Source organism: Micropterus dolomieu, linkage group LG04 (genome assembly GCF_021292245.1).
Source record: "Micropterus dolomieu isolate WLL.071019.BEF.003 ecotype Adirondacks linkage group LG04, ASM2129224v1, whole genome shotgun sequence".
NCBI classification, from domain to species: Eukaryota; Metazoa; Chordata; class Actinopteri; order Centrarchiformes; family Centrarchidae; genus Micropterus; species Micropterus dolomieu.
The window spans coordinates 7,518,705-7,534,858 of record NC_060153.1 but is presented as its reverse complement, the minus strand read 5'-3'; the positions used below and the strand labels follow the sequence as shown (position 1 = coordinate 7,534,858).

The window sequence follows — 16,154 nt, the reverse complement described above, 5'->3', positions numbered from 1 at the left end:
CGCAGAGGAGGTGAGAGCCCAAATGCAAAGACACCAAGAGAGCAGATGCAGTTCAGGGATTTTAATACCAACAAAAAGCAGGATCTCGGGCTTCCAGGCAGTAGAGGCATCCAAAATCCAACAGGCTTAACAGCAGAACAGGCAGGACACTCCACACACAAGACACGACAGAGCATATACACATTACAATGACTGGAATGAACAGGAACAACAAACATTTATACACAGGGACTAACGAGCAGGGCGGGAGCAACGCAGGTGACCGGGATCAGGGCTAACGAGTCAGAGAGACAGCAGGGGAAAACAGAGAGAAAGACAGGCAGAGAGACAGCAGGGGGAGGAACAGAGAGAGAGACAGGGAGAGAGACAGCAGGGGGAGGAACAGAGAGAGAGACAGGCAGAGAGATAGCAGGGGGAGGAACAGAGAGAAAGACAGGCAGAGAGACAGCAGGGGGAGGAACAGAGAGAGAGACAGGCGGAGAGACAGCAGGGGGAGGAACAGAGAGAGAGACAGGCGGAGAGATAGCAGGGGGAGGAACAGAGAGAAAGACAGGCGGAGAGATAGCAGGGGAGAACAGACAGAACTAATAACAGAACACAGAGCAGACATGGGGCAAACTCATAGAGTGCTAAACTAAAACATGACCAACAGGCAGAATGTGACAAAAGTGCACCTGCAGTGAATCTCTCTGTGTGTCTGTCCTGCTAACCAGCTGAGCAGCGCAGCTCTTGTCTGTCGTGTCTTGGTGCCTGAACACGGTGGGCCACGGTGTTTGTAAATTGTAGCTCGGAAAGATGACCGCGTTGCGCATGGAAATGCGTTCATATGCGCGTGCAAGAAATTAAACTCATGCATTTGAGCAAGAAACATCTGTGGGACCAGCCCAGACAGGATATGATGGCACTCCTCATACATCATTTTAAAACAAGACAGTTCAGTTGACTAATGCAAGATGGGAAGCAGTTGATTCACATTGACTATTAAAATGAGGATTAGCTGCACAGACTGTAAATCTCAGTAAATAATAAGCATCACGTATTCAACCCAAAATGTATTGAAGGAAACCTGGAGGAGGCACTTTGAATGGGCCTGAAAGAGCTGATAACATTAATATATGGAAAATATCTATAATTTACAGGGGCTGTGCTGAAGTTTGTCAGTAGAGTAGATGCTGGATCATCAGCCAGTACAGGAACAGACTCCAGCCAGTCAGCCAGTACAAGCACAGCTGATCCACATCCAGCCTCAGTCAGTACCAGCACAGACCCAGAACAGATTTCTTTTCTGAAGGATATAAACAGAAATGAAAGTTATATGACCAGTCAAGGGTGAAGGCATTTAAACGCAGACAAAACCCCACTGATCTGAAATTTGGGAGCTTCTGAGTGAGCACCAAGGGAGGGGTGTATTTGTTTGGCAGTTGACTTCAAATATTAACAATCCTTCTGCAGAATCACTTACAGGTGCTGGTCATATAATTAGAATATCACCAAAAAGTTGATTTATTTCAGTAATTCCATTCAAAAAGTGAAACTTGTATAATGTATACATTCATTCCACACAGACTGATATATTTCAAGTGTTCATTCCTTTAAATTTTGATGATTATAACTGACAACTAATGAAAACCCCAAAATCAGCATCTCAGAAAATTAGAATATTGTGAAAAGGTTCAATATTGAAGACACCTGGTGCCACACTCTAATCAGCTAAATAACTCAAAACACCTGCAAAGGCCTTTAAATGGTCCCTCAGTCTAGTTCTGTAGGCTACACAATCATGGGGAAGACTGCTGACTTGACAGCTTGACCATTGACAACTTGCACAAGGAGGGCAAGACACAAAAGGTCATTGCTAAAGAGGCTGGCTGTTCACAGAGCTCTGTGTCTAAGCACATTAATAGAGAGGCGAAGGGAAGGAAAGATGTGGTAGAAAAAAAGTGTACAAGCAACAGGGATAACCACACCCCGGAGAGGATTGTGAAACAAAACCCATTCAAAAATGTGGGGGAGATTCACAAAGAGTGGATTTCAGCTGGAGTCAGTGCTTCAAGAACCACCACACACAGACGTATGCAAGACATGGGTTTCAGCTGTCGCATTCCTTGTGTCAAGTCACTCTTGAACAAGACACAGCATCAGAAGCGTCTCGTCTGGGCTAAAGACAAAAAGGACTGGATTGCTGCTGAGTGGTCCAAAGTTATGTTCTCTGATGAAAGTAAATTTTGCATTTCCTTTGGAAATCAAGGTCCCAGAGTCTGGAGGAAGAGAGGAGAGGCACAGAATCCACGTTGCTTGAAGTCCAGTCAGTGTAAAGTTTCCACAGTCAGTGATGGTTTGGGGTGCCATGTCATCTGCTGGTGTTGGTCCACTGTGTTTTCTGAGGTCCAAGGTCAACGCAGCCGTCTACCAGGAAGAAAAAAAATAAAATACCACTTGTCAGACAGGAATAAAATAAGTTTATTGACAATATCTTGTCTATTGGTGTTTTCAAGTGCGTCTGTGTTTACAATGAGAGTCCCTTGGAACAACCCATGGTGTGATTTTTATGACTTTTCTTGGTTGCCTCTCATTGTCTCATTCTCCATGTCAGACTCCATAAAAGTAATCCTTAAAATGTGAATCATGTTCTCAGTAAGATGTAGGCATGTGTGCAGTATGTTCCCATTTATTTTCCAATTGTAAAGAAAAAGTCTGTAACTTTGTCAAAAACATGTCTATTTCATAATAGTCTTTCAAAATAATTTCTTATACATAAGCAGTAGGCTATAAATGTTCATATTTCTCTGCTTTTTTGAAGGCTTATTGTATCATTAGTATTCACAATTCTTGGCAAGTAAATCCTAAAGTCTAAAAATGTCACTTCTTGATTCCAACATGTACAACATTAAATGGATCAAAAAAGAACGGGGAAAGTGTTAATTGTGATGGACATTTGACGATTAAGTCCAAATTAAGCAGTGTGACAGTGTGTAACTCCAAAGCAGTTATTAAAATTAAATTTAATTCGACTTTTCAGTGCTCTGGTGGTCTTTTTTTAGCTCTGTCGGCAAATATTCTTCAAGAAAATTTGAATTGTCACATAGTACACCCGCACGTAACCATTACATATGAACAAGTACAATTTAATAAGAGCAGAATGGCTTTCTATATGGCCTGTGGGATTGACCACCAACATTGTTCCGGGAAGCTTATTCTCACATCAGGGGATTCAATCCAACTTCATCATTTATGACGGCTAGGTTATATTTTTTGAGCAGGTAGGGGTGGGGAGGAGGCTTTGAGTAAATGACATTGGATCCCTTTGCGGGGCATCCCTTTTCAAGTTGAAGAATCAAAGACCACCAATGTGTTACACCTCTAATGTGGTCAAAAAAGGAGGAGGAGGGGGAGGTGGAGGATCTGCAGATTTGGCACAGACACACACTTGAAATCTTGATCCGCTCAAGTCTATGCTGGCAGATGGAGGCGAGTGCAGCACAACTGCACTTGCCACACACTGCGCCAGTACAGACAGCGTTTATCATTTTGTTTTACTGTCGATGGCCACTTTCTTTTTTCTCCATTTCCCTCACTCCTTTCCTCTTTGGCAGGCAGGATTAAGTTTAATTGTATCGTTTATGACAGATACCGAGTGAGGTTTGAAACTAATTTGAGACAGGCCGTGCAAAGCCATTTTATGGTTTTTTCCACCTCACTTGCTGTTGTGTGGTGGTGACACATTTGACAAAAAACATCCAAGATGGGGTGTGTGTGTGTGTTTGTGTGTGTGTATACTTATACTTCCTACATAGTGAGGACTGGAACAAGATTTTAACCAACAGAGTGAGGAAATTTTTGGACATTTGGGCCGGTAAACTTCAAAGGACTGTTTGATGGTTAAGACTGGGTTTTAAGGGTTAGGGTAGAATTAGTTTTAGGGTAAAGGTCCAGGGTACGCATTTTGTCAATGATGGTCCTCACAACTAAAGAAGTACAAGGGTGTGTGTGTATGTCTATATGGGGGGTGGGGATGAAAAAAATTAACTAAACAAAACCTTGACACACAACATTTTTCAATCACATCCAACACCTTATACAATCACATTTTCCTACAAGTATGATTGGCTGAATCTAAAAACTGTGTGGTTTGCAGTTTAAGCACTCTACGCTATGGTCTCCTCTGCAGTGGTGGCACCCTGGGGGCACCTACCCACAATAATCTCATAATTAACCGAATGGGATTGGAGGGAGCTGCCAAATATGTGACATTTGTTATTTTGGGTTCAGACAAATTGAGGTGTCGACGGAAAACAGAAAAGTCTGGTTTGCTGTAAAATGACTAAACAAGCAGAATAATGTTGGCCTTGGTGGGGATGGGTTTAATCAGTTTGATCTGGGCCCTCAGGGAAGCTGTAGGGACGTTTACACATGACCTCAACTTATAAAATACTTTTTTAATAGCTGATTTTCATTCATCAGACAGATGTGTTAAGGCAAATGTGTGTGTGTGTGTGTGTGTGTGTGTGTGTGTGTGTGTGTGTGTGTGTGCGTGCGCGTGAACTTGTGTGTGTTCACGTAAGCGCTTGTGATTTTGCATAAAGAGCGGACCACCAAGCGTCCAGACATGGACTCCGCCTTCGAGCTTAATACAACTGATTGCACTCTGATCAGTGCTGGTAAAAGTTAAGGCTTCAAAGGCTCTACCTCTGAGGCTGCCAGCAGTTATTTCCAATCCTGAGCTTGCAGTCCTAGCCTTTGGGAAACACTTGGTTCTCATCTGTGTTGTCTTTCACTTTTTATGAATAATATTTTTATTTTTTTATTTACTTTTTAGTTTTATTACATTAACAAGCAAACAAGACTAAAGACAAAAACGTGATTATTTAGTTAAAAAATAACACATCTGCAGGGTATAATATTGAGATATAGCCTTTGAAAACAAAGAAATATAAGTAATGATAACAAAAATATAATAATACCTTAAAATATTCTGAATATGAAACAATAAAATAATTTGAGCGGCACACACGTGACATCCACACACCAGCTGTCTCTTAAAACGTTTCAACTCAAAATGTAAAAACAGATAAGCGGTGTGACAATCTTACAGCTGGTTTCCTCTGCCGTTGTTGCTGGAATTGTCTGCAGTGGTCTGTATCACTGTGGGACCAGAGCGGTCTATGAGTTGACTGGCCGGCCTTCTCGTTAGCTTCCCCCAGCGGCAGCTCGTTAGCTTCCCCCACTGCCACTTGCGGAGCTCCTCAACTACAAAAAAGTTGAAAATTTTTTGATCCGCCATCAATTTTCGTAACACTGCCACTATTTGAAATCTACACAGTTGATTTCTTGCCTCAAAACTGTGGATGTAGTGATGAAATAAATAAATATAAAACAATCTGTTGCTGGCCTCTGTCTGGCGCGCTAAATGTGAAGCTAGAGGTTGGAGTCAATTAGCCTAGCTTACCATACAGACTGGAAGTCAGGGGAAACAGCTAGCTTGACTCTGTCCAACGTCTATTTTGTTTAATCCTTACAAAAACCTGAGTATAAACATTATGACAAGTTGTGTTTTTACAGAGAGCTGGAACAATTTCAGTGATTTCCTGGAGACCTGTTGTCTCTGTGAGGTTGTCTGGACTCCAGTGGGGAGAAATGGTTCCAGCACATAACTCCTTGTAAAATCAAACAAAAAAATTAGAAATCATTTTTTTGTAAAATTCTTAAGATTTTCAAAAGATTTAAAGAGAGCAAGGCCAGTTGTTTTCCACTGCATCTAGTTTTATTCGAAACTGAGCCAGGGGACTGTGGCTTAGCAGGTAGAGCGGGTCTTCCACTGATCACAGGGTTGGTTGTACGATCTCTTTCTGTTGACACACCAGAGTGTCCTTGGGCAAGACACTAAACCTGAAATTGGTCCAGTGGGCCCAGTGGTTGCATGCTAGCTTGCAGCTTTCAGTGTGTATGTGAATGAGCGGCTAAAGCCTGTAAAAGTTTAGTCATTAACCAATTAAGCTAAACGCCTGCTGCTTTAGCTTATATATTGCTACAAACATGAGAATGGTATTTATCTTCTCATATAAAAATAAAGATAGCGAATGAGAATATTTCCTAAAATATTAAAATGGTCATTTAAAAGTTTAGACTGACAGTCTTTGGAAACAGCAGATGATACAAAAACAACCTTTCCCTTACTTTGTCCTGCTGATGGAAGACCATGTCATAGGTTAGAAACAACTGTGGAAGGTGAATGAGCGGACCTGAAACTGCTGTTTCCAAGGTCAAGCCAACATGACCAAGAAGTCCTGAAAGTACTCAGAATAATGATAACTGAGCAAACTGAACATCTGTTGAAGACTGTGTGATACGATCCAGAACAAGTGAATAAGTCAACATTGAGTGGATATTGTTTTTTGTCAACTAATAACTTTTCAGTTCTTTGTATTCTTGTACTTCCATTCTTATTTTGTCATTCTCTTTTGGTTTTAACCCCTGCCTATCTTTGGTGGCCCCTCTCTATGTATTTGCACACAGGTGAGCTGTCACACCTATTACTCTCAGCACCCTACAATTACACCATGTGACCCCCCCTCCTCCTTTGGTACAGAAGACACTTCTAGAATTGCCTTTTAAACACACACACCACAACACAAGTGTCTCTTCTGATGGAGAGAAGGTTTCGGAAGATAGAGGTAGCTAATATGAACTTAAAGGGTTATAATAGAAGCTGTGGTGGAAGAAAATGACTGAAATAAGCCAAAGGGTCTTTGTGGTGATAGTGCATTTCTTTTCGCTCTCCATGGCTCTTCATCAGCACAGGTAAGACAGAGTTTATGAAAATAATGTTTTTCAAGAAGTGAATCTGTTTTTTGATGTTAAAAAATCTGAATTTTATCATATGGTAATCTATCCTTTTTCCAAGAGCAATAAAGTGCTGCTCAAGTATGTGGACAACAAGAGTCTGTGCAATTTAGCCACCTTCTTCAAAAAAGACTGTTGGTGGGCTCTACCAGTACAGTGTGAGCATGTGAAATGAACCTACTTGGCCCGTGTCTAATCATTTAATAGCCTCTTATTGCTGTGTGGGTGTGAGGAGATTTAACAGCAGCTTTAAATGAATGCATGTCCATGGGTTCGATAGGCCATGTAGTTTATTGCACTTTTGTTTATTACAGCAGATTTTAATGAGACAGAAATGATTACTGCTAAGGACTTTTCTGGTGAATGCATGGGAATGAGGAAGGTGTTTCATAAGTAGTTACAGTATACAGATGCAGTGAGTGTGCAAAAGATCCGGAAAGCTATAAAATGCATGTGATATTTTTATAAATATGGGAATATGGGAATATTGCTAATTGGTTACATTTCACTCTTTACTGCATCAAAACACCCCTGGCCATTCCTTTTTATTCGTTTTATTTAATCCTTAATTTTTTTCTTTATTATTTATTGTCTTTATGACATATTGTTTTGAGTGTATTTTAGTATTTTTGAAAGAAATCATTTGTCATGTTACTATTACATATCCTGTAATAAAGACCAAAAAAGTTACACTGAAAACACAAACACCATTTTGTCAGAATTGTTTGATGAAGCAAATATTGTCATTTTACCTACTCCACTAATGCCCTGGAGTTACCTTTTTTATTACAGCTTTTTCATAATTTAGTTTTTCTCACATTATTTTTGTGCCAATCAATCTAGCCACTATGCTACATCTCTGAGGAACGTGTTGCTAATACAACACTCTAGCTAAAAAATTAAAAACCGTAAATGGCTAACTGTCTTTTACATAATCCTCTTTCTAAAATCTGATGATGATGAAAAGTACGCACCATATAGAGCCCTCACAAAGTGCCTATGGTCCACAATACAATGCATCACATCATATATATCTGAAAATTACCGTTGTGTGACTATGTATGTATTATAAGAACTTTTCAGTGATGATGACTCAAGAAAGCTATGATTAATAAATAATTGAAATCTCAGTTACTGCTCACAAGAGTAAACAACTTAGTATTTATTATATAGAAAGTGGTGAATGAATGAACATGGATGTGATCTTTGATATGTGTATGTTAACTATAGATTCATTACTGTGTTGTGCTTCCTTTGGGGACTTAATAATGATCTTTCACATGTGTTACTTTTTCTTTCTGTCACGATGGACAATATAACTAATCTGAAAGCAAAAACGTTTTTGAATATAGTTTCCTTGTACAAATTTTTTGGAATACCACTGGTCTAACTATTGTTTGAGGTGCCTCATTTTTTGATTTGTAATCCTTATCATTGAATTTGTTGTCCAACACTATTTAACTTTCACAATTGCTTGCAGTAAAAATGTTGATGTCTGCTGTCTCTAATCATTATTTGAAGTATGTTTATTTAGCTTGCAGCACGAGGCATAGCTAGGGCAGAAGATTCTACGTCTGTGGGTTTTCTAAAGCTTTCAGGGCATCAGTCTGTGTGGGCATGGACGGGCAGTATTTATGATACATATATTTACATAGTTGAAATACAAAATAGGATTTTGTCATTTGTATTTGATAGGATTGATTGAAAGTGCTTCATATTTTGTGTCAAAATACTTTGGTGTTTTGTATTTTGTAGTTTAAAAACACTGCAAAATACTAATAATATCAGCTTTTTCACATATAGGAAAAGCTGTTGCTCTCAAACATTGTCCACTTAATCAGCTGAGTCAGGGTGGTGAAGGGATAGATCAAATAGGACAACAAATAGAAGGTTTGCAAAGTGATTTTATGGTACCTTGGAAAAGTATTTTTAGTATTTTTGAAATTCAAAAATACAGTAGTTTACTTTGATACATGGTGTGGCTGCTGTATTTTGTAGTTTATTTTGATACACTTAAAATTAGGGTATTTGTTATCTTGTTTTAAAATACATTTTGATGTATTTTTGCCCATCCCTGTGTGTGGGTTCTGTGGTGAAACTGAAGCCCCTGAAGGCTTGGCGATGCTTAATGATCTGATAACCTTTTGTCCCAGCCTCCACAGGTCAGTGGAGGATGCGCTGGAGCACACTGGGGGTCACTTGCGGCCGGGACTCTGCAGCTATGGTCAGAATACTTCCTGTTGTTTGGGATGGAGGAATGTTAACAGCATTTGTCAGCGTAAGTCATTCTGCAATTCAGTGACAGCACAACTACAATGACACATTACCCACAGTTCACAAGTTATCAGTTCAGTATCTCACCAAAGCAACAGACACAAGGAAATAAGAGTGAGGGAGTTTTGATTCTTGCATTCCTGGTTTTTTAATTGCAATTTTCCTCATATTTGTTTTTTCTTCTATACATTTCTACATTAGGACCATTAGTGCTGGAAAGTAAATGTACTCAAATACTTCACTTAAGTACAGTTACTAGAGGTACTTGTGCTTTACTTGTATTATGTGTATTTCCTTTCTATGCTACTTTGCGCTTTTACACCAACACTCCACTACATTTATCTGATAGCTTTAGGTACTATTAACTTAAGATTTTATATATGTGTAGTAAGACCATGTGATGTACGTAGTACAGTATGTGTAAGGTATAATAATATATTTGATATAACACAACCCAAAGTGTGTTTATTAAATTTATTCAACCAGCATATACTATCCATGTGTTAATTCACCAGTAAAAAAAAAATATATATATATATATATATAATGTAACACTCTGAAAAGGGCTGTTCTGCATAATGTGTACTTTCACTTTTAATACTCAAGTACATTGTGCTGATACTACTTTTTGTACATTTGCTTAAGTAAAACTATGAACGCAAGAGTTTTAAAGAGTATTTTTACATTTAAAGCAGCACAAATCAATATTTCAATACTGCCAATGCATCAAATGACTACATGTAATCAGAAAGTTGTTGCTTTTATTACCGAACACACGGAGAATCATCATCCAAATTTGTAGTTCCCTTCAGCTCTATAGAGCATTTTAGCATATTTTAGCTTATTGTTTAGATTTTATAGCCCTCAACTTAACTGTTTGTTCACTGTCATCAGTATCGCTTCAACCAGGCTTCTGTTTTCAGTGAAAAAACTCTCAAAACCAACTCTACACTACCAGTTCAACAGCAAACAACAGACTAATTTAGCAACTAGCTAGTTAACATAATGAAACAACTGACACCTAAAGAGGCAGACAGGAGTTGGTGGAGAACCAATCGGGGTTAAAAGGTTAGTGAATATCGTACTTACATGGCCAGAGATACAACTCTACAAAAGTAACAAAAACCTACTGTACATAACCTGCCAAGGACCAAATGGCAGACAAGGTTAGGAACTACTGGTGAACATAGTGGAAAATTTAGTATCAGATAGCTACCATCAGTAGCTGGTGGAGACCAAAACATAGGTAGAAGGAGAGTTAATATTGGATTTCGATTTGCCTGGCGGCGCCATGAAACACAGCTCCAAATGAATGCTAATGTTGCTCCATGTTTGCTGTATGCATACATAGGCAACTGTTTGCTAACACCATATAATCATATCCACTTTATAACATGATACATGTCAATGTTGTGTTGACATTGTCCTCAGGTGGACAAAAAATTAATTGGTGCTGCTTTTATTTATTTATTTATGAGTATACTTACACTATAATGATGGATCTTTTCATATACCAGTGGACAGACGTGAGTGATGTAATTAGTAATGATTAGTGATGATTGGTTTATATTGTGTTTATCATCCTCCACAGCGGTGTGCAAGAAACCATGTGTAAATGGAAAATGTGTGGGACCAGACAAGTGTTTATGCTCCACAGGGTTTAAAGGACCCCAGTGTGATGAAGGTATAATGTACAAAATCATTGTCTGTCTTATGTTTCTAATTTGTTAACCATTACCTGTGTTCTCCTGCATCATTTACCGCAAGGATTTCTATCTGCTGCTTGAATAATGTTTCATATTGACTCCAGATGTGAATGAGTGCGGTTTCCTGAAGAGACTGTGTTTCCAGCGCTGCATGAATACACACGGTAGCTATCGCTGTTACTGTGAACCTGGATACACACTGAGTGCTGATGGCTACACCTGCACCAGTGAGTAATTTCATGTTTAAACAGAATATTTAAAACTTACAGTCCAATATCTGAAACCCAAATGAAGAAAATGTGTAATCTGACAGATGAAATTTCTCATGTTGGATCAGTGTTCACCCAAAAGCCACCTGCCATCGTATTACCTTAATAGGTGGTTGACATATCTGAGGACTTGGTACTAATTTACACACCATTTTAGGTTTACATAAATGTTCATGACAGAAATTCACTGTTTATATTATTGATAGTGATATCATAGCAAAGTTTAGTGGTGATATTGTATTTTACGGGTGAAAATATAAATGACAATGATAAGATACTGATTTTTTTTTTTTAAGTCGTGTTTGGTCACCATTTTTGTTTATGTATGAGTATGGTGTGGTAGTATGGCAATTTGTGTGTGTGTGTGTGTGTGGGTGTGTGTGTGTGTGTGTGTGTGTGTGGTGTGTGTGTGTGTGGTGCTCTCAGCGGTGATCCAGTGGCCCATTTCTCTGACCGATCCTCAGCCAGTGTTTCCCTGTCTGTCTTCCAGGAGGGGCCGCATGTTTCTCCCTGCGCTGCCAGTTTGGTTGCCAGATGGAGAGAGGGGGAGTAGTGCACTGCCTGTGTCCCCCCGGTCTCCACCTGGCCACTGACAACAAGACTTGTGAAGGTAATGCTTCTTCAGAAACACCCCTCAGCCTATCACTACGGTGAATTACAGTAGAAACATACCTTACTTGTTTAGGATTGGTGTTTTACTTTTCATGGTTTATCCTAGCCTGACAGTAATCCTGAAATGCCGTTTGTATTCAGTTCATTATTTAGTCATGACATCATTATTTAGTCTGACATCATGATCATGTTTGAGAGAGGTTGTTTTTCAGCCCTAACTAATCATAAGCTAGTGGTATATCTGTTGACATAGTTTTCTCCTTGTAGTGATGAACCTACAGTGAATTCTCACTCCTGAGCTCAAGGGGTATTTAACGTCTTTCAGATGATTGTTTTGGTTCACTCTCATCGCTCTTATTAACCCTGTTTTAGTAGTAAGCAGTAAGCTGTAAAACCCTTCCTACTAACTGTCCAGGACCAAACGGCCGGCAAACCAAACTTACGTTCATCACGTGGCCAGAAATATGACTCCAAATGAATGCTAATGTTGCTACATACCTGCGGATGAGTAAATAGTCAAAGTGTTTGCTAAAAATTGCACCATATGAACTTAAAAATATGTCAATGTTGTATTTACAGTGGTTACAAGTGGCCAGTATCAGTTAATGCAGGATAAACACTGAACCTCATTGTTTAATCATAAACTCTCCTCTGTGGCTACATAAGGGTTCGTGTCAAAAATTAAAGCACAGAGCTGTAAAGCAGCACACTGTGTTTGCTGTTGTTTTTAAATGGCTGTTGTAAAATACCCACCAGAGAAGGAAATTTTCACGGCAAGGGAACTATCATTGAAGAAATTTGTCCCTAAGATTCATCAAAATGCGGGTTAAGTTCCTCAGTTCCTATAAAGGTTCCCTTGGGAAAGTTCCTGCAGACAAAATGGTGTTATAGGGAATCACAGCGCCAACATTCCTTACTCATTTACATATAGCTTTTTTGTGTGTTGTGTGTTGTTGTTCCCACCATCATGCTTTGCAAGGTCTTTTCTATTTGGCTTTATTTGTAGAGCAGGTGATGCACACAGCTTCCTATGCACGTTGTGTTAACTACCTGCAGCGAACTTACCAGTGGCACCTCGCCACTGGGTCTGTCCACCCAATGTTAAAAAGCCTTTAATTACCTCATGTAAAGAAAAACACACCCTGGACTCTCTCCTCAGTGTCCAACCGTTTTATGACTTAAGTCCCCCTCGGTAAGTCAGCAGCAGACACCTCCTGTCCTGTAATGAAGCAAGCTTTCAACAGCCTCTCTCATGGCTGTTAAGACATTTTCACACTGTGGGAGAGATTTTGGTGGGAACAATTCAACGTCCAAGACGGGGAGAAATCATAGCTTTTGCCCCACCAATGCACAACTGTGTTAAAAGTAGTGTGGGACAAGTATAAGAGGTATTGTACATGGTGTAGCAAAGTTACATCAATAGTCAAACCTAAAAAAACTGCAGGTGTTTTTCTATGTTTAAGTAAGGATATTAAGGGATTAAGTAAGCAGCATACACTGAGTTGCTTTAATGTAGTTAGTAAACCTTTGGTATTTTCTGTTATATTTATTGACAGAGGTATGAAAAAAAGATATCCTGATCTCAAATGACTATAGAATAAAGTAAAAAAAGAAACATGTATCTGGCTGTTACTACAATAAACGTACCATACTCAGTCCGTATTTACAGAAACATTTGGTGTCATTATTAGTAAATGTAACCCAGAAGACTCCATAAACGACTTCATTCTGCACTGCTGATGTGAAAGATTTGTGTCTTTAGGTCATTCCCTGTCTTTGAACAGCGGCGCACCTTTCAAAGAGTCAATACAAAGACTTGGTTGCCAGTTCAGGGTACTCATTTGTACCTCTCGTGTCTTTTTGAAGGCGATTATTGTTTTGAGCACAGACAAGACACATTTTAGCACCTTGTCCTTGAGTGGTTTGGTTGGTGTGTCTGCGTGTGTGTGTGTTTGTTTTGAAGAGTTGAGGAGGGGCCGGGCTGTGTGGACGAGAAGAACAAAAATCTGGACTGTTGTGCAATGAAATTAGCCAAATGTGTTGCTGGTGTCTGACACATGTTTGTGTTGTGTTGCAGATGTAAATGAGTGTCAGCGGGATGTTGATGTGTGTCACCCACGGCAGACCTGCAAGAACACTTTTGGCAGCTTTGTCTGTGTGTGCCAGGATGGTTTTGTGCTGGGGACACACCAGGGCTCGCTGCAATGTCGAGGTGTGGTCTCTATTTGTTACTAAACAAAGATAATAATGTAATGTGTTTTCGGAGTGCTTAAATAACCAGTAGTTGTTAAGCAGATGGTCACATGTTTTCCATGAAATCTCTATAAATAGTGACATATGTGAGGATGTGTGTTTATGTGTTTGGATGTTAAGGTATATCTGAGGGTTTTTTCTCGTAATTTGACAGTAGGGATGAACAGGAAACATGTGGAGGGAATAAAGGGGACATCATGCAATAGAAGTCCAATGCGTCTCAGACCACTAGGCCATCTTTCTAAGCCACATTCAGATCTGTTCCATGTCCAATCCTGTAAATGACTAAATGGATCACCACACAGCTCCACATGTTCTCCTCATCTGTGTTAATTGGCAAAGAGAGAGATCACGTGAAGATGTGCTTTGGCAGCAGAGGATCCATAGACCATGTTTATTTGATGAGCACTCGTAGCTCACCCACTCAGCTGTGGGCTCACCCACGAGCTGTTTTTGTTTTCGTCCATGTGATGAGCATTGCAAAATTATCTCTCGAGCAGGGTTGAAACACACAGTTTCTCAAAATCCTTTGCTCCCTCTATACTGGTCTAATATGACTTGGCTACGAAGCGGCCTTGACTTGATAAGAAATGATTAAATAGCTGACAAGCATTCTACAAGCATTCGTCATGTATAAACATTTCAAATCTCCTTCGCCTCCTTTCCCCAGATAAGGATGAATGTTTAACCGGGTCTCACCGGTGCAGCCACTACGCTCAGTGTGTCAACACTGACGGTTCCTACACCTGTCAGTGTTTAGAGGACTACTTCGGCAACGGACGCACCTGCTTGCCCAGGAGAGCCCCACAGTCCAAGGCTGTCATGTACTTCAACTACAAACTCTCCAAAAGGACCAAGCCCATACAACCTTCATCTTAGAGCGTCTTCTTGCAACCTACATGGCTCAAACAAAAAGGGACATGCATCATTAGAGGGTAATTTAAGAGGTGTTCAGGTTAATAAAAAATGGTTTACAGAGGTTGTGGAAGTTTTCAAAACTCTCAGAACATGTTGCAATGTCAAGTATTTTATTGAGTAATAATAATTGTCAACTCATCTACAAACCTTGTTGTCTTCTTCTGTTTCAAGGCTGTTATTTCTCTTTCTCGGCAGCAAGGCAAAAACTTGGAATACCCCCAGCACTATTCGTTGCCTGTTTGATGTCTGTTGAAGGAACCCTTCATTTAACAAATGCACAGCAACAGCACCACACTCTGTACTTTGCTTGTGCACTTCAGCCCAAATGGACTGTGATGACAGGAGGGTTTTCCTTGCGCTGGCATCACCAGTGTCACACAAACACCACCCCTGTTATTGCACGTGGGATCTATTTTGTCCAACAAAATGTAGCACAAATTTGCAGCTATTGCTCACAAGTCATTGGTAATGTATTAAACATCCCATTAAGTTTAAGTTTTCATCCTGAAAAAAGGCAGTTTTGTGAAACTTCATCAGAATTTGTTAATAAAAGGCTGACCTCTGGTGGAATGATAAGGGAAGATATTATACGTCTACCACCTTCACAATAAACTGTAGCGAAACAAAATGCTGTGAAAGGATATTTGCTGTGATTTCTACCATATGACGTGTCTGTAAAGGGTTGTTATGATGCTTTTTTTCCCTAAATTTCTAATTAAAAACCTATTAAAAAATAAGACAAATTTAACACAGAGGAATTTGCTAACACACAGACTGATGTTCTCATACCTCATTGTTTATCTTCTGCCCTCTTCCTCTGTTATGCCACAGGGAATGTTTTCAGACCTTCTAAGTCACACGCAGGGCAGACTACCACACAGCAAGAGAGCATAGACAGGTCAGACCAACCAAATACCAAGAATCTTTGTCTGTCAGCAGCTGTCTGGAAACCTCTTCCTGCATTCAGAGAGCGCAAGAATGGAAATTGAAGTTTGTATTTGATGTTTACCTCAGTTCAATTTCACATTTCCTTCCGAACGATTAAGATCGTGATCCTTGAAGAAGGGGAATTGCTATGCTTGAAGATAATAACTGTAATGATAGGAGATGGTGGTAGGGGGCACTATGTGTTGTGTCAGGGCCTCACTTGTAGTGCTAGTGGCTTCGGAGCGCTGAGAGAGTCGGGCTTGCAGTGAGAACAAGCAGCTGCTGCTTGCTGAAGGGCCCTGCCACTGACCCTATTCATCCCAACAGCAGGTGTCACATCAAGTCCCCGCCTCAC

At 39.9% G+C, this 16,154-nt stretch overlaps 1 protein-coding gene across 4 annotated transcripts; it reads left to right on the top strand.

The window, feature by feature from the left end:
* Window positions 1-6,660: 6,660 nt before the first annotated feature.
* LOC123970175 (nephronectin) lies at window positions 6,661-15,425 on the top strand. Of its 4 annotated transcripts, none has more exons than XR_006824893.1 (8): window positions 6,661-6,798; window positions 8,994-9,118; window positions 10,706-10,798; window positions 10,925-11,047; window positions 11,580-11,699; window positions 13,779-13,913; window positions 14,625-14,889; window positions 15,068-15,425. XR_006824893.1 is itself a non-coding variant. In XM_046048080.1 (7 exons), the coding sequence occupies exons 1-7, from the start codon at window positions 6,722-6,724 to the stop codon at window positions 14,831-14,833; spliced, it is 882 nt and encodes a 293-aa protein (XP_045904036.1). In that variant the 5' UTR covers window positions 6,661-6,721; the 3' UTR covers window positions 14,834-15,425. The 4 variants fall into 4 exon arrangements, 1 of the variants encoding a protein (XP_045904036.1); XR_006824892.1 differs by having other exon boundaries at window positions 15,044-15,425; XR_006824894.1 differs by lacking the exon at window positions 13,779-13,913 and having other exon boundaries at window positions 15,044-15,425.
* The last annotated feature ends 729 nt before the right edge of the window (window positions 15,426-16,154 follow it).